We start from the raw sequence: 20687 nt of genomic DNA on the forward strand, positions 1-20687 counted from the left end.
ATTGTCTTCTTGAGATAATGATGTTTTGACGGACCATTAATTTCTCACTTGTCAAGACATGAGCAATCCAAGCATGAAATCATCTCAGCAGCCAAATAAATTGTCCCACTACAGCATGTGTTCAATTTAGCTTATTTTTAATTTTTCATTCAGATTAGTAAAAGTTTTAATTTAGAATCAATTTAGTTCAAAAATAAACAATTAAAAAATTCAGTATTTCGACAAAAAATAAAAAAATTTGTTTTTTTTTTTTGTTTTATGGCCAAAATAGAAAAAAAAAAATTCCAAGAGTTAAAGTGTCGTCTTAAAATTTTAGTTTTGGAGTTAAATTGAGCATTAACTAAAACTCTTAATTAATTTACTTAAAAAATTAAAATAAAGTAAATTAAATGTTCCAATAAAAATGTAAAATTGATTATTTAACCCATTGTAAAATAAGATGGGGGCAGAAAGGCTGCCGTTTTATGTCATGTGAGACTGAAAACACACTGGAAAGCTTCTTCAAACCCTTGCCGCTACTTAAACCTCACAAGCCGGCGAAACAAAGTAGGGTTTTGCAGAAGTGGAATACTCCATTTTCCGATGAGTTTCTAGGGTTCACGAGCTAGCTGGTCGCGTACGATCGTCTCAGTAGCTATGGGAGGATCACGAGTTCAAGTCAATAAAACTCACAAATCCCGTTTTTCATCCAAATCGACTCGTAACCTTCACAAAACATCTCTGAAAGGTTTGTCGCTTCCAAATCTTAATTTATCCTTTCATTTTTTCAAGCAATACAATGTAAATCTTTTGGTTTTGTCGAATTAGACAAGAGTCGGATTGCAAAATCAGACCGCAATGTCGCCAAGGGAGCTCGAGCTGTTCGAATTCAGCGTAATAAGATGGTATTTTGAAACTCAAATCTCTCTCTTTTAGAAGCTTTTTTGTTTGACGACTTTCAAAGCTATAACTTTTTCCGTTATATTATTTCCAATATTCCAATTTCGTAGTTGCGGGAGCAGAAACGAGCTGCGCTCTTAAAAGAGAAAAGGGCTTCTAGCGGATCATCAAGTCCTCCCCGTGTAATAGTGAGTATCTTTCCTATGTAGTATTGTACTGGCAAAGCCTTAGCCTGCTATGATAAACTTAATTTTGGTGTCATTCTTTTGTTCGACTCAATGATAGGTTCTGTTTGGCCTCTCTGCCTCCGTAAACCTAGATTCACTTGCTGAAGATCTTTTGAAATTATTGTCTCCTGAAGGCGGTGGACACGTGTCTTCGACAGTTGCATCGTCCGAGTACAAATTGAGGGCAACTGTAGGTTCAAACCTTGCATTTACTGGGTGAAAAATTTTTCTAACAACGTTACTGTGTTTTTGGGAGAGCTGAATTGTGTAGCGGCACCAAAGATTGCTCATTTTTTAATACACAGCTGAATTTGTTCTTGATCACTATACCATTAAGAAAAAATAGATTTGTTTAATTGCACTTTCACCTCATAGAATTTTGGCAAGTTAGTTATCTTTGTGATTGGAATTTAGATTCCAGAAGGCAGATTTTTGGCATGAACTTCCTTTCATTTTCTCCTGTCATATTCCAAAATAAACAGCACTAAATTTTAAAAAGATATTTTGGTTTGGTACTTAAGCTATGCCATCTGAGATTGTGGATATGGCTATGGACTTAAAATTTGTTATTCTATTGTGAAATTTGTGAATATCTTGCTGATTTCATCCATGATACATGCACCATAGGTATTGAAAGCACCACATGGGGATTTGTTATCTTGTATGGAGATGGTTAAGGTATGCCTTGTGGAAACTGTGTTTATTTTCCAAGTTTTGGTGGTTTGCTGATTCTTTGAGTTTACTGCATGCTTTTTAATTTTTTTGACTATTTGAACATTTTCTGGATTTTAGGTTGCTGATCTGATTGCTTTTGTGGCATCAGCCAGTGAAGAAAATGATTCTGACTACATTGATTCATTTGGAAGTCAATGCTTGTCTGTGTTTAGGTCTCTTGGTTTGCCAAGCACTGCTGTCTTCATTCGTGTAAGTTCTTGATCCTTTCGCTTTTCTTTGCATTCTGATGAAATTTCCAGAAAAAAAAAAGTTGGATGTAAGGTTGGAAAATATTGTGCTCTATTTGCAGGATCTACCTATTGAGCTGAAAAGAAAAAATGACTCAAAGAAGATGTGCATTTCCAGACTTGCTAGTGAATTTCCTGAGGATTGTAAGTTCTATCCAGCAGATGCAAAAGATGAGTTGCACAAGGTACTGTGCTTACCTTTTAGACATATATGTATATATTTTTCTATCACCATATTCACCAATGAAGTTTATGATTATTAGAAACAAAATTCCATTTGATGCAATGTGTATGATGCCATTTACTATATGTAAAACATATCCTGACACTCCTCACATTGTCATTTTATCTTTTTGTTACAGTTCTTGTGGCTATTTAAGGAGCAAAGGCTAACTTTGCCTCACTGGAGAAACCAACGTCCTTATCTCATGTCCCAAAAGGTGAACTCATTTATGATTAGTTTTCGGTTAAATGTCTAGGTCGCTTTGAGGTAGCACCAATAAGAAAAAACTCAACATAGGAGAGTAATGATCAAAATTAGTGGTTTTCCTCATGATGAATCCTTACATATGTTACAGTCTATCACCATATCTCTCAGACCAAGTGGAAACAAAATGATAATAGAATGCTGTATGGTTGATTGCATCCACCTTAGAGCATTTTCTGTCCTTGGAAATATATTGATTAGAAGATAATCTAGCCTTTTGGTGTGTCTTAATTATCTCTATATAATCTATTTACAAGGACTTGAAAAGATCTCTTCTCATGTTGCCTATTTCTGGTTTGACATAAATTTCCATATTGATGCTTTCTGAGGATACTATATGGATTTTCAGTTTTTTCTAACATCCCGATACAGAAACTTCAACATCAATTATTTAATGCTTGATCCATTGATGATTATAGGTTGATATGGTAGCAGATGAGGTGAATTCAGGAAATTGTACCCTTCTTCTCACTGGTTATCTTCATGGTCGCAGCCTTTCAGTAAATCAGCTGGTAGTAAATTCAGCTTTAGCCTGCTTTTGGAGGCTGATATTTGCTCGCCCTTAGTAGTTTTATTTGGTGTTATATCTGATATTCCTTAATATCAGGTCCATGTTTCTGGTGCGGGGGATTTCCAACTGCATAAGATAGAAATTTTAAGGGATCCATTTCCTTTGAATCCAAGAAAAGAAGTGGATGCAATGGATTCAGATGACCTGCTTGTTGTGGAGGTAATGTTTGTTCATTTAAACAATAAGCAAATAAGGATTCATGTTGGGAATGATTATGATTTAATTTCTTCATCACTGAAATTTTCTTGATTTCCTCAGCTTCTCTATTCCTTCTGGAAAACCACCATGTATCCTTACATGCGTTCTCTTTCCAAAAATTATAAAGATGTGGTGCACTTTTTCTCCGATGATGTGATCATCACATTTGTCTTATGTTAGATATTCATTAAACAACATTCTCCATCATTTTTCTTACTGTATCATGTTATAGCCTATTTTTATTGGATTTCCTAGCTATGTTTATGTGTCTGAGATATAGATGTGTGACAAGTCCGAGGTTTAACAACCTTAAAATTTAAAACATTTTTTTTGTCATCCTCTGATATTTTCGTATTTGACATAGTTGATTTTGCATTAATCATTTTTCTCTCGATTTTGCAGGTTGTCCATTCCATACATCCTGATTCTCTGACACAGGAGCCCCTGCTTGTAGAGAATGTTCCAGATCCTCTTGCAGGAGAACAGGTAATACAGAGCATTTAATCATGGGCTCATACCATTCATTACAGTTAGTGTGCTGGTGTTAGGATTGAATGACTGGATGAGTGATACTTTGGGTTAATATATAATTACTTTTTGAGATTGCCAAATTCTGCCTTATGATTCAGTTTGTCTTGCATTAAGAATTCCTACGCAGTGCTATTTCAAGCATTCATCTCCTTAGATTTTATTTTAGGGCACATCATCCTTTTGGTGATTAGGATTCTGTGGAAATTCTTGATTTCATTGCCAAAGCATTGGTATTGACAATGTTGTTATTCCTTATCAGACATGGCCAACAGAGGCGGAGATGGCTGAGGCTGATAAGAATCGGAAACAAAGAAGGCCAAAGAAAAGGATTCCTCGAGGTACTTCAGAATATCAGGTGTGTGTTCATATATTCAAATTTCTCCTGGTTATGTAGTATTCCTAATTTTCTGTTGCATTCTTTCCTTGCTTAAATTTAGTATCATTAATTCACCAACTTAAATTCTTTCAGGCTGCTTGGATTGTGGATGATACTGATGAGGAAGATTCAGATAGTGGCAGTGATGATGATGGTATGGTACTGGATGAAACAGAAAGTTATGGGCCTGCTGCAGAGGGCAGTGATAACTCTGAACTTGATGATGATCAAGCTTCCCTGGATCTTAGATATTCTGATGAAGAAACTGAAAATGATTCAGTGATGATGGTAGGTCTGAAATTTTCTGACAGATGAAGTGATATATTCCAAATCTAATTGGCATTCCTGTCATGCAGGAAAGCGAAAACTTAACAAGAGAACAGATAGAGGAGGAGATTAAAGAAATTAAAGAAGCACATGCTGAAGATGAGGGTATGCTTTTCTAATTTTGGGGGTGTTACCATTGGTTTATTTTTGTTTTGGAGTTGCATTAATATCTCATAGCAAACTGTCCATCCTTTGTTTTACATGGTGTTTTTCTGTAAGAGGGTCTTCACCCGGTCCCCTCCTCTCTGTTCCCTTTCTCACAATATTAAGCGGCCTAATGGCCACTGGAGGTTTTATAGTCTCTGCCTCTCAAATTTGCCAGCTGTAATGATAAGATACTGTATAGTTGAAGCCAAAGTTTTTTGAGGTGATAAAAGAAATTGGTTAGTTTTTAATGATATTCCTTTTCCCAATTTTCAGAATTTCCAGATGAAGTGGAAACTCCATTGGATGTTCCTGCTAGAAAGCGTTTTGCCAAGTTCAGAGGTCTCAAGTCTTTTAGGACTTCTTCATGGGACCCTAAAGTAATATAATTATGAACTTGGTATTGTATTTGTTGTCTTAGATTGTAGAGAATGCCCTTCATGCTGTTCTTGAATTTCAGGAGTCTCTACCTCCAGAATATGCCAGAATTTTTGCGTTTGATAATTTTGCAAAAACCCAGAAACATGTTTTTGCAAAGGCATTAGAAATGGACCAAGACAACCGGGATGAGTGTATATCAGCAGGCCAGTATGCCAGACTTCACATCAAGGAGGTACCCACTGCTGTTGCTTCCAAATTATGCGCAGATGCAAAGACACTGCCCATAATTACGTGTGGCCTCTTGCAACATGAGTCTAAGATGTCTGTTCTTCATTTTAGGTATCCTTTGCCATGATTTTCTTCTTTCACTGCTGCTAGTTGCTCTTTTTGGTTCTTAAAAAGAGATTTACTTGACCACATTTGTTTCATAAGATGAGCTTTTTAACTTCTCTGCAGCATTAAAAAGCATGATACATATGATGCCCCTATCAAAGCGAAAGAAGAACTAGTATTTCATGTTGGTTTTCGGCAATTTGTTGCAAGGTAAGATATTGAGCAGTGACACAAGTATAGAATCCTTAACATTCTAGAAATTTTGTCATCATCCTTTGCTTTTCAGGCCAATATTTTCCACTGACAATATTAATTCCGACAAGAACAAGATGGAGAGGTTCCTTCATGCTGGGAGATTCTCCATAGCATCCATTTATGCTCCAATTTGTTTTCCTCCTCTTCCTTTGATAGCCCTGAAGCATTTAGGAGGAGTTGCTGCCCCCACTGTTGCTGCTGTTGGTTCCTTGAGGAGCATTGACCCTGACAGGATTATACTGAAGAAGATTATATTAACTGGGTATGAGCTTCCTGACAATACTTGTCCAATCATATCGTGCAACATACTTTTGTTATTTCCACTTATGACTCTGAAATCCGCAACTTTTGTTTAATGTCATGCAACCATTTGAGGTTGTATCTGGAGTTGGTCATGGTTATTGAGTTTGATTGATCATGGACTTCTTACAATTCCATGTTAGTTATGACTTATAAATGCGAAATTTGGAAGTAATTCCTTTATATTAACACTTTTTCACTACTGTATGCATGAAAGTGTTGTGTGATAGTTGCTTATATTCTATTTTCTTCAAATCCATGGAAGGATGGTATATTGTTTTGAATTCTGTATTAAAATGCTCAATACTTAATTTTAGGCTTATTTAGTAATGAAAATAGGGGGAGGGGAGAATAAAGGGGGGAAAAAAAACTAGAAACTTCAATTTCCTTTAAACAAGGACCAAATTCAAGACGTCATTATTTTTTAAGCATTTGAAACAAAGATTAGTTTGTCTTCTTCAAACACTATCCATTCCTTTATTTGTATTTGTAAGGGCTTTATGAGCTATTCAGGAAACTAATAATGTCCCAGGTGAATGAGGATTTATAGTTGAATATGTTGGATGTTCTCATTTATGGAACTATCTGATGCAGTTACCCCCAACGAGTGTCTAAATTGAAGGCAACAGTGCGATATATGTTCCATAATCCAGAGGATGTAAGATGGTTCAAGGTAAGACATTCCCTCCATAGCAATAGTATTTTCAGTTTTTTTTCTCTTATGTAAATGATTAATGTTTGTTATAGAGTTATTTTCCCTCAAGTGATGGAAATTCTTGATGTCACTGGTGCTTGCAGCCTGTAGAAGTGTGGACAAAATGTGGTCGTCGTGGTCGCATCAAGGAACCTGTTGGTACACATGGTATGATATTTACTCTATCTAAACTGATCTTGAAAGAAATTACATCCAATTTCTATCATATAGAGCAAATATATGGATGATATGAGGTTGGCATTTATCTTCACTGCTCAATTTGCCATGATAGCGTACAATTTATGCTTTACTAGATTGGGAAAATCACGTGGCCTCAATTTATGCTTTACTAGATCGACGAGTAGTATCCTTCAAAATTTGTCACTATGACTGTTCTTTTAACTCTTCGTGGTAGAAAGATCTAAAAAATTCACAAGTTGAAACATTTTGTATTTTTCCTTTTTCTGATATTATGTAGCTTTCTGCAAGTGTGCATTTTATTTAGCTCCCGACTTAAAAGTTTGATGAAATTGTAAACCTCAAACAGATCATGACCTTTGTTCAAGAACATTTGTTTTGATAAAAATTTGGATTCTACCTACCACTTCTTTCTATATAAATCTTTCTGCTTGCTATTCAGGGGCAATGAAGTGCGTCTTTAATGGAGTTCTTCAACAGCATGATACTGTTTGCATGAGCCTGTTCAAACGTGCATATCCCAAGTGGCCAGAACATCGGTTCCCAATTCTTGATGCGTGATCAGACAGTAGCTGATCCTCCACCTTTTATTGATCCTGAAAACACAAGATAACCTTGGTTATTTGTGGGAATGAAGCTTTGGTTCAGATAGTCAGATTTGAGTTTTGTGTTTTACTAGGAAGTTAGAAACGTTTAGAGTTCTGTGGATTATTACCTTCTCCATTGTAGTTCTGCCAATTTTTTTCCCCTTCCCCTCCCCTATTTCCATGCTATACAGGAAAATTTATTTTGCCTACCAGATTCAAAGCAAGAATTGTAAGTGGTTGACATGAAATTTTCAAAGCAAGAATTCTCTTTCATCGGTTTATGGTATGGATTGTGCACGAGTCTTGTGTAAGCAATTCTTTATCGCAAGTTTAATCTTTTGAGAACATGTATGTGAATTGTGTCTGCCAATTCTTAAAGCAACATTTTGAGTTGATTAAATTATGATTGTTCCGGAACTTGTTTATTAGAGGCGTCGCATCATTTCCTGCAGTATAATTTCCGGAGTTTGTTTCTGCCATGTTCTGATTCTTTCCTGTGCGCAAACCATTGTCTTGTCGATTATGGGATCTTCGGTGCACATGGTTGCAAGTGTTATTCTTCTGGTCCAGTGATTAGCACGTTCCTTCTTCCAGGGACTTGTGCTGAAATAAGTAAAAATATTTTGATTGATCAAAGAGCAATTTTCGAGTCCCGTACCTATCTTCGCGACTCGTTGGGTAAAGACCCATTTATGACCCGCAATGAGCACCATTAATGGACAATTCCAGGTGGAATATTCAACTAGAGAATTCAGTCTGGTCAATCACCACCAAGTCTACTTTTTAAGTTTTGCCAGAATCGACACAATCAAAGAAATGTTGCAAAAGAAATATTATTGGAAGGAAATGCGAAACAAATTCAGGACTACGTAGATTGAACAAGAACACATTACTAATCACATAATAGAAGGGGACTTGGGTCCAACGAAGCAAACTTTAGGATCTGTGTCTCACGTTCCAAAATAACCATGTCTTGTTCATCCAAGGTTACCCATGCTTCAATTCCATCACCAGCACTTGTTTCATTCAAAAACACTAGATTTTGAAACACTGGTCCATTTATCCCGCCAGGACTCACCCAAATAGGTTTTCCCCATCCAAAATCAGTTTCGTAGATCCCAACCTTGCATAGACTGCTACATGTTAAGTAATCAGTTCCTGCATTAGAGTACACTTCACTAAACTCCTGTAGACACTCACAGACCTTAGAAAACCCTTCTTCACCACTTAATGACTGCACAAAATTACCATCAATTTGCAAAATTGATTCCCTTAGGAGACCCAACAGAAGATGCAATTCTGTCTCAGTCTCCTCACTGCATTTTGCAATTGACATCCAGAGAAGATTGCCAACTGAATATTCGGGCAAGTGCGTGGACTTTTTTCCCCTCAAGTTCACAATATGGGACAGAACAGAAGGTCTCTGGGAACCGATTCTTGCTTTAGAAGCAAGCATCGTGCACTGCCAGATAAAAGCTGAAACAGCCTCCACTCGAGTTGGGTGCTGCACGCATGTGGAGCTAGCTGCTCTGGCCTTGAGGGTGGCTACAGCTGAAGCATCAAACACAAATCTTTTCATAACTCCCTTGCCAAATTTTATCAATGAAGGCCATATAGCCAACATTTTATCTTTAGGCAGCGCAAGGTTTTGTGGGAATATAGATGGTGCAGTGAAACTAGGCCTCACAACTGCTTCACCTGATCCACGAGCTATGGCGGCCCATGCTTTGAGAAAGGCAGTTGATGTTGGACCATCAATAATCTTGTGTGAAGTTTTAGTTCCAATGACAATACCACCACACTTCAAAACACTAACTTGAATCATTGCCACAGGAATTCCAATTCCCGGATTACCTGATGATTCCAAGTAGAAATCTTCAGGAAGTAATTTAAGTATCTTTTCACTCTTAGGCTGTCCAATAATTTCTGAGAGACAACAGCTGACCTTGGTCTCAGTGTAATAAACGCCATCATCATTGCAATCTATGTAAAGTTCTTCCTTGACCTTCCCGGCAAATGGGTAAAAGAAAGTTAAGGCATCAGATAGAGACTGCTTCAGCCGTTGTAATGTTGCAGAAATCTCACGTTGATCAATGGGCCTGTAGAAAAAGATGATCGGAACATGTGCGGAAGGCATAAGTTGGTCCAGAAGGGAAAGCATGTAGGTCCTCAAGTGACATGGGGTTGGCGAAGATGGCTTGACACTTTCCCTGGAAATGATCGTTATCTCCATTGTTTGCTTGAGCGAAAAACTTTTCAAATATAGAAAAGCTTGTTATTTTTCAGCCGGTAGATGGTTACTTTATAAAACCAGAAATCATTAAAGCACTACGTTGCTAACTAGGAGGATTAAAGGCATTTTACATCTTTTCTTGGTTGATGACTATGAATCCAGCCATTGACACCGGACATATCAAGTCCAATGTTTACTTAGGAGACATCAAGAGAAGAAAATAAAAGTAATACTTTGTGAAACACGTTCAAACTGTGTCTTTGTCATGTTCTACATTGGCATTTTCATACATAGAACTATATGAGCAGTCTTTTTTTTTTTATTGGACTAAATTTTACTCGACATCTTTGAACTTACAGTATTGCAAGTTTGTAAATATACCGATACTAAACTTTAATTAATATCATAAAACCAATTTTTTTTATCTGTGCTAGCATTTTTTTGGGTCTTATCTGACATGGAATTGACAATGTGTTGAGAGATCAATTTCCTCATTCTCCTCCATGTTATTTAAGGTTTAATGATCCCTTTACACTTGGTCCGCTCCTTCTTAAATGGAAATGAAAAGCAGGCTAGCGAAGTTAAGTTGAGCTTTATTTTATATATATAAAAAAGAATAATAAAATTATTATATAAAATTAAAATTCAAATCCAATCCTCGTACATTACTATAAGTTCAACCGCGGTTATAAAATTTTGCCTCTTTCAACAGCACTATATGATATAGGTATTTTTCTCAACTACTAAAAAGGTCAAGTTTCAGTCGTTTCTTGGAGCTCGAGCAAACTCACATGACGTTATTCTCAATTACGTCACCTTAGAAGAACATAGTGAACAATTAGCTCTAGAATTCATAATGTCTTCCATCTCAGATAAAAAAGAATAAAAGTCCATCACGTTGATCTCGTCATTGAAAATTTTGAGACGATATATCAAGGATCTTGACGTATCAAAAGAATACAATTAGCTTTTCTACCAACAATTTCTTGATAGTTTATGCAAAATATTTTTGAAGGGCAGCCTCCAAGAATACGTACCCTGCAATAAAGCCACCAGCTTAGTTGCATAGTAAATCCAGCACTAAATTATTGCACTCCACTCTTGCCCTGATATCAATTGTTGGTTATTCCAGTGCAAGTGATCAAATGTTCTCTCCTGGAGGCAATTCCGCAAGTTTGGGAGGCTTCCCAAGTACCCGTTCCATGTCAAAACGAACTTCAATGTTGCGGATGCTGTACCCAACCACCATCAGCCAATAAAGTAGTTTGGCAAGTTCTGTTGCACTAGTCTCCGTTACACTTGTCTGTAAGCATACATGGAAATTTGAATTTGATCAATTTTGAAGTAAATCAGGGGAAATTATAATATTTCCCAAGACCAGCATCAGAGAAGCTAGTACTTTCACTAGAATTCTATTCAAAGGTGCAAAGCATATAACTTCCCCAGTAAACAATCAGGTGCAGCAGAATTTTTCAAATGATTAATTCAATTGTTATTATATTCATACAGGGAAGAAAAAGGAGGGAGCAGTAAAAGAGGGCCAAAAAGTATGCTAAGTTCTCAACTAAGATTGCTGAGAAGGTTAATGAAATGCAAATAAGTTTATTACTACTCTTCATCGACATCAAGAAAAATATCCACACAAAAGTTAAGACTGAAAAACAGTTATCAAACCAAAAGATATGGATTTCCTTGACGAACCAACATTACATAATTTACCTAAACCATTTTTAGCTGACATTTTGACTTCTCAAAGATAAACCACGTAATGATCATAATAATGTAAAACAGACAAGAATGAGAACTACAAAACTCCAGCTGAATTAAACATGTCCAATCAATTTGCATTATATATAATAGGCTGAATGCAAAATCTTAATGTCAATAATCCATCAAACAGAGTAAGCAAAGATGGTTCAGTGCGAGGCACACCTTCATTTGTTCTGGATCTGCAACAGCTAAAAGTCGCTTAATAAAGGTGTTCATTGCAAGCACAGCATCCTCTCCAGCACTACTTGTCAACTCCTACAGAGCCATAAACATGTAATCTGATGTAAGAATGACAAAATAAAGCTAGCGTTAATCCATTTAACCTGACAAAACAAAGCAGCAAGGACGGAGGTAACTGAAAGTGATATTTCAAATTTTGACTTAGTCACACAAATTACATTTAAACGTCTTAAGCATAAGGCGATCACAACAATCTAAACAGTATCTCAGAATGATTAAATTTTACTTAAAACTATCTTCAACTGCATATAAACCCATCTGGCAATAATAGGCCACAATGAACCTTTACCTTCAGATTTTGTGGCTCAAGAGATCTGAGATATTCCAACAACTCATTCTGTCCATTTGAAGATTTTCTACCAACTTGACGATTGAGTTCTTCAATTTCTGCTTCAAGTATCTCAATGTACTTTTTAGCATCTATTTTCTCAGGACCAGAAACGTTATTCCATCTGATAACTTCACCAGACACATTCTTCTGTGTACCTGGTGCATAATCTGGCAAGTCCTGTAACAGTCACAATGTCTAATTATAAACTTGGAGATAAATTGGAAAAAAAGGATTTTTTACTCCTGCGAAAATTGTATACTAAAAGGTAGCACTTTAGGTAAATGCAACTAAAAACATGCAAACAAATGAACAAAACGAACAATCTACCCACTGATTGTATAGTATATACACTAATCACATTTGCAGTGAAATTTTCAAGAAGGCCAAATTATGTAAGAACTGCAATTCACATGAAGGTCTGAATTTCTTAGGTCAATTGGCCTTTAAAGAAATAACAATTTTTATCCACTGACAACATAAAAAGAAATTACCTTTTTATCTTGCAAATCAGGTAGAGCAACTTGTTCCAAGCTTTGTTGCAATTCCATGCGGTATTGTGCATTCTTAAACATATAACCAGTCATCATAACACTGTACATGAGCTGTGCAAGGTTCTCAGCTACCTAAAACAAAGAATCGAACTGATTCTTGATTAGAAAGGAAAAGAGAAAAAAAAAAAGTAGCAAACTTCTGTCTTGCAAATCAACAATTTCACAGAAATTTAAAATACACTTACAGTGGTAACTGTTACAGCAAAAAATTGATTGGGTAGTGTCCCAACCATATTCGTCACTGTTTGTCGCATTGCTTCAACTACCTGAACAAGTGATTTCAAGCATAGATGTTTCAACCAACAGAAATTTTAAAATAACCAAGATAGATATTATGTAAGAATGATGCCAGGAAGGAAAAGTTTCAAAACCTGCTGTGGTGCTCTTTTCACAAATAGCTCCATAAACTCTGGCTGCACGTTTTTAACATACTCCAATAGAATTTCTTTCCTAGTCTTTGACTGCATTTCACAAAAGAGATTCAAAATCTGAATTCAAACATATCCATGGAAAGCAAACATAACAATTATATTGAAGAGAAGTGTAAATTTTCTCCAATGCATTTAAATTACACTCCACTTAACCTAATAGCCTGTTGGTTAATTTTGGAACTAGAAATAGAAGGCAAGTTCTTGAGTATTTCATAAATATCCCAAAGTTTTATGAACTTTTAATATTTGATTCACTTGAATTTTGGAGGAAAACAGAAACTAGTTTCTTAGAAATTTGCAAACTTAAGAATAGATTTGTTTAATTAACCATCTTGGATGTCTAGATGACATCAAGTCGCATACTTGCATTCCATTTTTAAATAAACCATCTTGCATAAATTACACGTATTAATGAATATCGCGATTACCAGCATTGCAGACTCCCTATATAATTAACAACCAAAACAAATAATTCACACAAAAGCCACTACATTACCCAACAAGCATAAACATGCTTAAAAAGCAAATCATCAACTAAATTACATATATGCATACAAATACTGAGAGAAGTGAGAAATACAAGATAAGGAAAAAAAAAAAAAAAGGATTACCAGAGTCCCATTGGGGGGCTTGGCATCACCAGAGTTACTTGCAGAGTTATCCTTGGAAGAATCATAAGCTCTAATTCTCAGGGCCAACCTTCCTTTAATACCGTCTCTGACCTTTCTTGGGAAAGTGGCTGAAGGTGGAGCAGAAACAAGAATCGTAGAAGCAGAAGCAGAAGAAGAAGATAATTTAGATAAAAAAAGGGAGGGTTTCAGAGTCGAGGAATCCATCTGAGCTAATGACCAGTTCTCTGTAGTAACCTTTTTAGAACAGATAATGAAGTTGAATAACCCTAATATTATTTTAAATTCTTGCCATTCACTCACACAAAGTAATTAGGTACAGGGTTTTCTCTTGTTCCTCCCTCGGAAACGATGGCTCCTTTGGGGAAAAATGAGGAGTTCAGTTCCACCATATGACTGTGGGGGGCTTTACAGAGGATTCGCTATTTACGTGATTGGATGGCTGAGATTGCTTAATCTGCTGTGGACAGTTTCAAACATTTTTGAAGCCACTTAAAGAAAGCAAGACAGTTTGGCCGAGTGGTCTAAGGCGCCAGATTTAGGCTCTGGTCCGAAAGGGCGTGGGTTCAAATCCCACAGCTGTCATATTTTAATATAATTATAAACGTAAGAAGGGTACAAGATATTTTAGCTAACTTTTTGACAAGTTAAATTTCACTCAAATTCAACATGATACTATACGTTGAATTTCACATCCATTTAGTGTAAGGTAATGTGTTCTTACAAGGCCCTTTAGCTAATTTTTAATTAAATTAAACTTTACTCAAATTTAATATATATCATAATAAATTATATTGATATTATAATCTTTACATGTTGTGTCTTTCATAAATTATAAATATATCACATTTCATTCCGGTATAAGGTGGGTGCTTTTCATAAATTATATAGATATCGCATTCCATTCCAATATAATTTTGAGTACCACGGTAGTCAAGTTTAGATAAGGTAATATGGCATGGGAAGAGTTTTACCCACTCTCTTCCCAGTTAGCTTCTCTTCCCTTCAGCTTGATCCAAATTTGATATATATTATGTTAGGGAGTATTAAATTCTATATTGAATAGATACTCCTCCCACCATTGACTCAGTACTTATCAGTGGTAGGATAGATGGGGAAAAGCACCCTCAGGGGAACATCATACTTCTTAATCAGCAAGGTATGGATCCTCAGTTGATAGCCTTTTCATTGAGCCTTATGCCGCTTTTGCTGTGAAATGCAGAAATGGTTATAGAACAGAGCATTATGTCAAACTGCTCGTTGAGCTGCTGAATGACATGTCGTTAAGCCTATTTCTTTGTAGGATAGAAAAAGACGAAAAGGGTAGATGAAAATGAAAGAGAGGAAAAGAGAGAGGAAAAAGAAAAGGGATTCTTGTAGTTTAACTAATTTTCTATCTTGCTTACTACTATCTTTCTCTTTTATTTTGATATTTATTTTTGATAGGAAGAAGGAGAGGTGATGAATCAAGCTTTCGTCTTTGTCTTCTGAGTGAAAGAACATTGCTGCGAAGCAGGACTCTTCTCGTGAACATCAATCTATATGCTTTAGGACTCATTTTATGCGAGATATCAGATAAGTTGTAGAAGTTGGTGAAATTTACTGAATAATGCAAAAATCTGAAATTTTTTCTCAACGATTTATTTATATGAATGTAAAAGATACGTTAAGTTGGTTGCTAGATCGTTAGATCCAATATAAAAGAGAGATCATGTTGTGCAGTTGTGGCATAAGCATTCAGTGATACAGCATACTTGATCCTCATCGTACTGGTTGTTAAATTCAATGAGCAGCTGGCATGTACTTCGTTTCCAATATTCAGCAGTGTCGCGGAACATGGGCTCTCACGCTGATGTGGGCCTCTCAAACCAATGCACAGCTCGCGTCAAAAAGCCCATAATCATGTTGATGATAAAAATAAATTAACTAAAATAAGGTTCACCAGAAACGAAATCGGAAGAAAAACATCTCTACTTATTAGACTTAGCATGGAGAGTTAGCTAGTTTTATGCTTTTGTAGTGGTGTCGACCGCCGATTGCTCAATAAAGGAAAAGAAAATGCAGGGAGCATCTTCAGGCATAGGATATGGTCTCAAATATCAGGTTCAAATGCAAAACCCTAATTCACATCTGCCATTCTAATCCCTCATTTGTATTCTCTTAATCCTATCCAGGCTAGATGCATATCAGATGTGAAAGCAGACACCGATCACACTAGCTTCATCACTGGTACTCTCAGCCTCAGAGAGGAAAATGAGGTCTGCTTTCTCTTCCTTGATTAGTTAGAATGGTAGTCAGTGCTTAATTTATTGACCGTTTGATCTATCCTGAAAATGTGATCCTAGGTGCATTTGATTCGTCTCTCATCTGGTGGAACTGAACTCATATGCGAGGGCTTGTTTTCGCATCCGAATGAGATATGGGACCTCTCTTCGTGTCCCTTTGATCAACGCATCTTCTCCACTGTCTTCTCTACTGGTGTCTTATTTATCTCGATCTGCTTGTGTTTGTTCTTTTCTATGTTTATTATTAATAGTTTTTAATGCACTATGAAATTTGTTTGTAATTTTAGTTTTCAGGATTAACTTGCTTGTTTTGCAGTATGATAGTTTTCTTAGCGTGATAATTGAGTTTTCTTGTTACCATTGAAGGTGAATCATATGGAGCAGCTGTGTGGCAGATTCCTGAGTTATATGGCCAGCTAAATTCACCTCAATTAGAAAAAATTGCTTCTCTTGATGCACACTCTGGCAAGATTAATTGGTTAGCTTATAAATTCTTCTCTTATTTTATGGTTATCATACTTATGCTGTAAAATAAAGGTCTGACTTCACAGAAAAAATAGTCCAAAAGATTTAGGCGAGTTTAGAGAAGTTGTCGGAACTGTATCTTACTCCTATAAGATAACATATGGCTATTTGGTCTTATACTTCTCATGCAATGTCGTCTTGTAATTCTGCAGTTTTATTGTATTCCATTGTTCATTTAAAGCTCTTTCTAGCCATATGAAATTTAAGTTAATGCTTAATTAGTGGGGTTTAATTCTTGTATATTTTCCTTCGGCTCACATTATTTGTTCTCAAACAGCATTTTGTGGTGGCCATCTGGGAGAAATGATAAGCTGATCAGCATTGATGAGGAAAATCTTTTCCTGTGGAGTTTAGACTGCTCTAGGAAAGCAGCCCAGGTATAGTTTGTGATGAGATTCTGGCATGATGGTTCTGGTGTTTATATTTGCAGTCCAATATGTAAATGCTGTGTCATGCCATCAAATGAATAATTTTGTTGGTCATGTTGCTAGAAGCCCAATCTTGGAAGACACTACAAGTTTCCAATTTGTGACCCTAAATGAATTTCACTTGTTAAGAAAATGCTTATACATTTATCACTACCTTGATTCTTATGTATGTACTTATTCAGTTGTTGCAAACTCTAGGTACAATCTAAGGAGTCAGCTGGTATGTTGCATTACTTATCTGGTGGAGCCTGGGACCCACATGATGTGAATGCTGTTGCAGCAACTTGTGAATCCTCAATCCAGTTTTGGGATCTACGAACAATGAAGTATAATGTTTTTGGATAACTTATTTCTCTGCTTTGGGTGGGAGGGTTATTGTTTTTACCAGAGTTCTTTTTTGTTGATGTGTTTTCATCCCGAGTTGGAAAATAGTCCATTTTTTATTATGCATCATGGACAATTGAGTTTAAAGGACACACATCCTTTTTCTTTTTTTGGGAATAACAACTTTGTGTTTACAAATCTTTCACGTATGTTTTGCAACTTCCTAAAATAAGTTTCATATTTGCCAAATGTTGAGTACTCTTTCTCGAACTTCTAAGTTCAAGTTTTTTAATTAATTTACTTGTCCGTTGTGGCTAACAACATTGCTTATGTACTTACAGTAAGACAAATTCAATTGAGTGTGCCCATGTGCGCAATGTGGACTATGACACCAAGAAGAAGCACATACTTGTAAGGGTTTAGTTCTTTTTATCCATATGTACTGTTGCTGAATGGATTTTTTTTTCCCTTTTCTCTATCTCAAACTTAGCTAATGAGGGTGTTTTCTTTTAATTCTTTATTTTTCCATATTATGTCTTTGCATATGCAAACTCACTGATGGAATTATGAAGTTTTATGCAATGGATGAGAAAACATATATATTTGTGGTTCTTTTAACAGTCTATTTTCTTACCTCAATTCAATATATCAGAAAGTTTTAGTGGGAGCCATTTGAGTTTGAATTAGAATGAAACTATCAATAAAATATGGCTGGGTACTTACCTCTTGCAAATGGGAACATTTGTATGCAAATGAGATAATGATATATTTCAAAATTCCTCCTCAAATTCTCAAGTAAAACTTCTAGGATTTCTATCCTTCATAATAACTCTCTTTAGATTTATATTCTTTGACTTTGGCAGTAATAGCACTACTGTTTAACCTCTTAGCTTTGTGGAATTAATTACTGCAGGTTACTGCAGAGGATGAATCTGGGATACATGTATGGGACCTTAGAATGCCAATGGTTCCTATCAAAGAACTCCCTGGACATGCACACTGGTAATAAATTTTGGCCTAATTAGGACTTTGAAACTCAGATCTCTTTTGGCCATGTTCCAAATTGATGAACTGATATTATCATTTTCTTCGTTGTCTTTTTTTGCCATTCTTATTTGCTTAAGTTTAGTGCTCAGATGGTACTTTTCTGGTGTATAATTGTAAATGTTCATGTTATGTTATATTATATTTGTGTCATTAAGTTTGCATTTCTTGGCAGGACGTGGGCTATTGCATGTAACCCTGAGTATGATGGACTGATTCTGGTATCTCTATCCCTCCCTCTGACATTCATACAAATGCATGGGCAGACACAAAAACATGCATAAAAGACAAGAATACACTTACATTTTTCCTTTGATATTTCCACTTAATATTCATCTTGTTTTAAGGAGAATCTTAAGTCTTTGCTCTTTAATGTCAAGTAGAATTGAGGAAAAAGTTAGAATGCTTGTTGATAATAAATGGTTCTGAAAGAATCTTTTGCATTTTCCTGAGATAATGTGCTTTGTCAATATATATGCATGTTAGTGACCAGAGTAAGCTTTGCAGAGTGGTGGCACAGATTCAACAGTTAACTTGTGGCTGGCTCCTACATCAACTGGTGATGGGATGACATCTGAGAGGTCATTTTCTTGTCTGTATACTTGAAATTTATTGTGACTTCCTATTTCATTTATGATTTATAAGTAGCTTTTGCTTTTGGCAGCATGGTTGAGTCACCAACACATCTAGTTGATCCGTTGCTTAATTCATACAGTGATTATGAAGACAGTGTTTATGGTAACCAGCCTAGTCAGCTTGTATCTTATGAGCAGAGTTTTGAACTATATCTGACAAATTTTAACCGACTGTAGATCTTGCTTGGAGTTCTCGTGAGCCTTGGATTTTTGCTTCTTTATCTTATGATGGAAGAGTAAGACACTACAAACATTTATTGTAGAGAGAAACAGTAGAAGCAAAATTTTATTGCCTTGTGGGAGTAACTATTCTTATATTGTTGAAGTTGTTTAACCCTTGTGACTGGGAGCTGATTTACTCAAGAAACTTTCCAAACACTAGTTCATATTGTCATGTTCTCAGCCATAATGTAGGACTTTGTTGATAACTGACTAACAATCTCATCAAAAAAAATTTTTCTGCTCATTTGTGGCAGGTAGTTGTAGAATCAGTAAAGCCTTTTCTCTCCAAAAAGTGGACTCAATGAAGTTTGTCCTTGTCTAACTCATCTGGTTTTCCACTGCCTAATGTAAATTGTTAAGAGAGGACCACAAAGAAGAACCACGCCTAAAGCATGATTTTGGGTAGGTACCGCAGAGAACCTATTGCGGCGCAACAAGGACAGAGTTGATGCAAGTGGCCATTGAACTGAAGATGACCGACGGTCTTTTTCCTTGCATTTCAAGCTTTGTTGTTATGTTGGACTTCCATTGTAAGGACGTTAATGAGTAGCTGCATCAACCATATTCTTTTTTATTGTATACCATCCCTTTTTGGTTTCTGTGTCTAATATGAAACTTTTTCTATGCTACTCTAAGAACAGAGTTCTGTAGTCTGTTGGTGTGCACAAGATCTGCTAGACATATTCTTTCTTCTTGTTTCATGTAGAGTGTGTAATAGATGAAATATGACCGTTTCTATTAAATATAAAAGATGCGATGGAATTTATTTCAAAGCTAATGAGATAACTTCACTGAGAAGTTGCCTCTCTTTTTCTGCGGGCGTGTTCCTTTCTTTTTTAATCATAAGTTTTCCTCTTCAAGGATCGCAGACTCTTGCTTCTCTTGTAATAGCAGTTTTTGTGTATATATGTACGAGGAATAGAATAAGGTACATATAAGATTTTAAACTCGAGTGTACTATGAATCTTCTTTGCCTTTTGCAGAAATTTGTTACCATAACAAATCGTTCATGTTTTCGGAAGTATAATTTGAAGTAACATTAAGCTTATACAAACACGCATGGAAATGAATCAGCTGAAATAATGTTTTTCTTTTTGTCAAATATATATTCATATTTCTGAAGTTTATTAAAAAAATTGTAAATTTAAAAAAAAATTTGATGATACGATTCAATTATTTAGAAGTATAATCAGAAGAATCTTATTATCTTGGACTAAGATAGTGTGAATTACAAACTGGCATATTTTTTCACGAACTAAAATATTGCTTATGTTTCATTAGTAGTCAATAAATAAAGAATTATAGTTATACACTGTTTACAAATTTTGAAATTAAAAATACTCTGTTTCTCGGTTATTTTAATATTATTTTAAAATAAATTAATTAAGTGTTATAAAATGTTTTTAAACTTTAAAGAGTATGGTACTGCTTTTTATTTTATCATAAACTTCTGTATTTTGCCATTTTAGTTTTCTGGTCCAGTGGCAAATATGCATAATTTTACGAATAATTATAGAATATTCAATAATACAAATAAGATCATCTGCGTGAATTTTTACATATATGTCTACAAATGAGTTTTACTAAAT

The 20687-nt window shown here is 35.6% G+C and overlaps 4 protein-coding genes and 1 non-coding gene across 6 annotated transcripts; 3 read left to right on the forward strand and 2 right to left on the reverse strand.

Moving 5' to 3' along the window:
• The first annotated feature begins 438 nt into the window (after positions 1–438).
• LOC110606643 (pre-rRNA-processing protein TSR1 homolog) lies at positions 439–7736 on the forward strand. The gene is made up of 21 exons (XM_021745546.2): positions 439–727; positions 808–884; positions 990–1067; positions 1165–1296; positions 1734–1784; positions 1899–2030; positions 2131–2253; positions 2431–2508; positions 2975–3067; positions 3163–3285; positions 3727–3810; positions 4115–4210; positions 4325–4519; positions 4588–4663; positions 4979–5082; positions 5163–5422; positions 5540–5626; positions 5703–5933; positions 6566–6644; positions 6770–6833; positions 7306–7736. The coding sequence occupies exons 1-21, from the start codon at positions 637–639 to the stop codon at positions 7422–7424; spliced, it is 2373 nt and encodes a 790-aa protein (XP_021601238.1). The 5' UTR covers positions 439–636; the 3' UTR covers positions 7425–7736.
• Positions 7737–8267: 531 nt separating this feature from the next.
• Positions 8268–10368, reverse strand: LOC110607167 (vinorine synthase). Its single transcript, XM_021746256.2, has one exon. It carries the CDS (start codon positions 9681–9683, stop codon positions 8343–8345), a length of 1341 nt encoding a protein of 446 aa, XP_021601948.1. The 5' UTR covers positions 9684–10368; the 3' UTR covers positions 8268–8342.
• A 153-nt stretch (positions 10369–10521) lies between these two features.
• On the reverse strand, positions 10522–14030 carry LOC110605847. Its single transcript, XM_021744510.2, has 7 exons — positions 13618–14030; positions 12947–13036; positions 12761–12841; positions 12516–12647; positions 11983–12201; positions 11616–11708; positions 10522–10986 (listed from the first exon to the last, which is right to left on the reverse strand). Exons 1-7 carry the CDS (start codon positions 13840–13842, stop codon positions 10825–10827), a joined length of 1002 nt encoding a protein of 333 aa, XP_021600202.1. The 5' UTR covers positions 13843–14030; the 3' UTR covers positions 10522–10824.
• A 110-nt stretch (positions 14031–14140) lies between these two features.
• On the forward strand, positions 14141–14220 carry TRNAL-UAG. The gene has a single exon. It is a non-coding gene; the product is annotated as a tRNA-Leu (tRNA).
• A 1349-nt stretch (positions 14221–15569) lies between these two features.
• Positions 15570–19876, forward strand: LOC110606782 (WD repeat-containing protein DWA2). 2 transcript variants are annotated; one of them, XM_043953622.1, is made up of 13 exons: positions 15570–15738; positions 15810–15893; positions 15981–16113; positions 16287–16398; positions 16723–16822; positions 17072–17199; positions 17539–17608; positions 18111–18199; positions 18417–18462; positions 18749–18822; positions 18906–18979; positions 19054–19154; positions 19353–19482. In XM_043953622.1, exons 1-12 carry the CDS (start codon positions 15694–15696, stop codon positions 19137–19139), a joined length of 1041 nt encoding a protein of 346 aa, XP_043809557.1. In that variant the 5' UTR covers positions 15570–15693; the 3' UTR covers positions 19140–19154; positions 19353–19482. The 2 variants fall into 2 exon arrangements, with proteins under 2 accessions (XP_043809557.1, XP_043809556.1); XM_043953621.1 differs by having other exon boundaries at positions 15571–15738; positions 19054–19112; positions 19353–19876.
• Positions 19877–20687: the final 811 nt, after the last annotated feature.

The sequence above is a fragment of the Manihot esculenta genome, chromosome 18 (genome assembly GCF_001659605.2).
Source record: "Manihot esculenta cultivar AM560-2 chromosome 18, M.esculenta_v8, whole genome shotgun sequence".
NCBI lineage: Eukaryota > Viridiplantae > Streptophyta > Magnoliopsida > Malpighiales > Euphorbiaceae > Manihot > Manihot esculenta.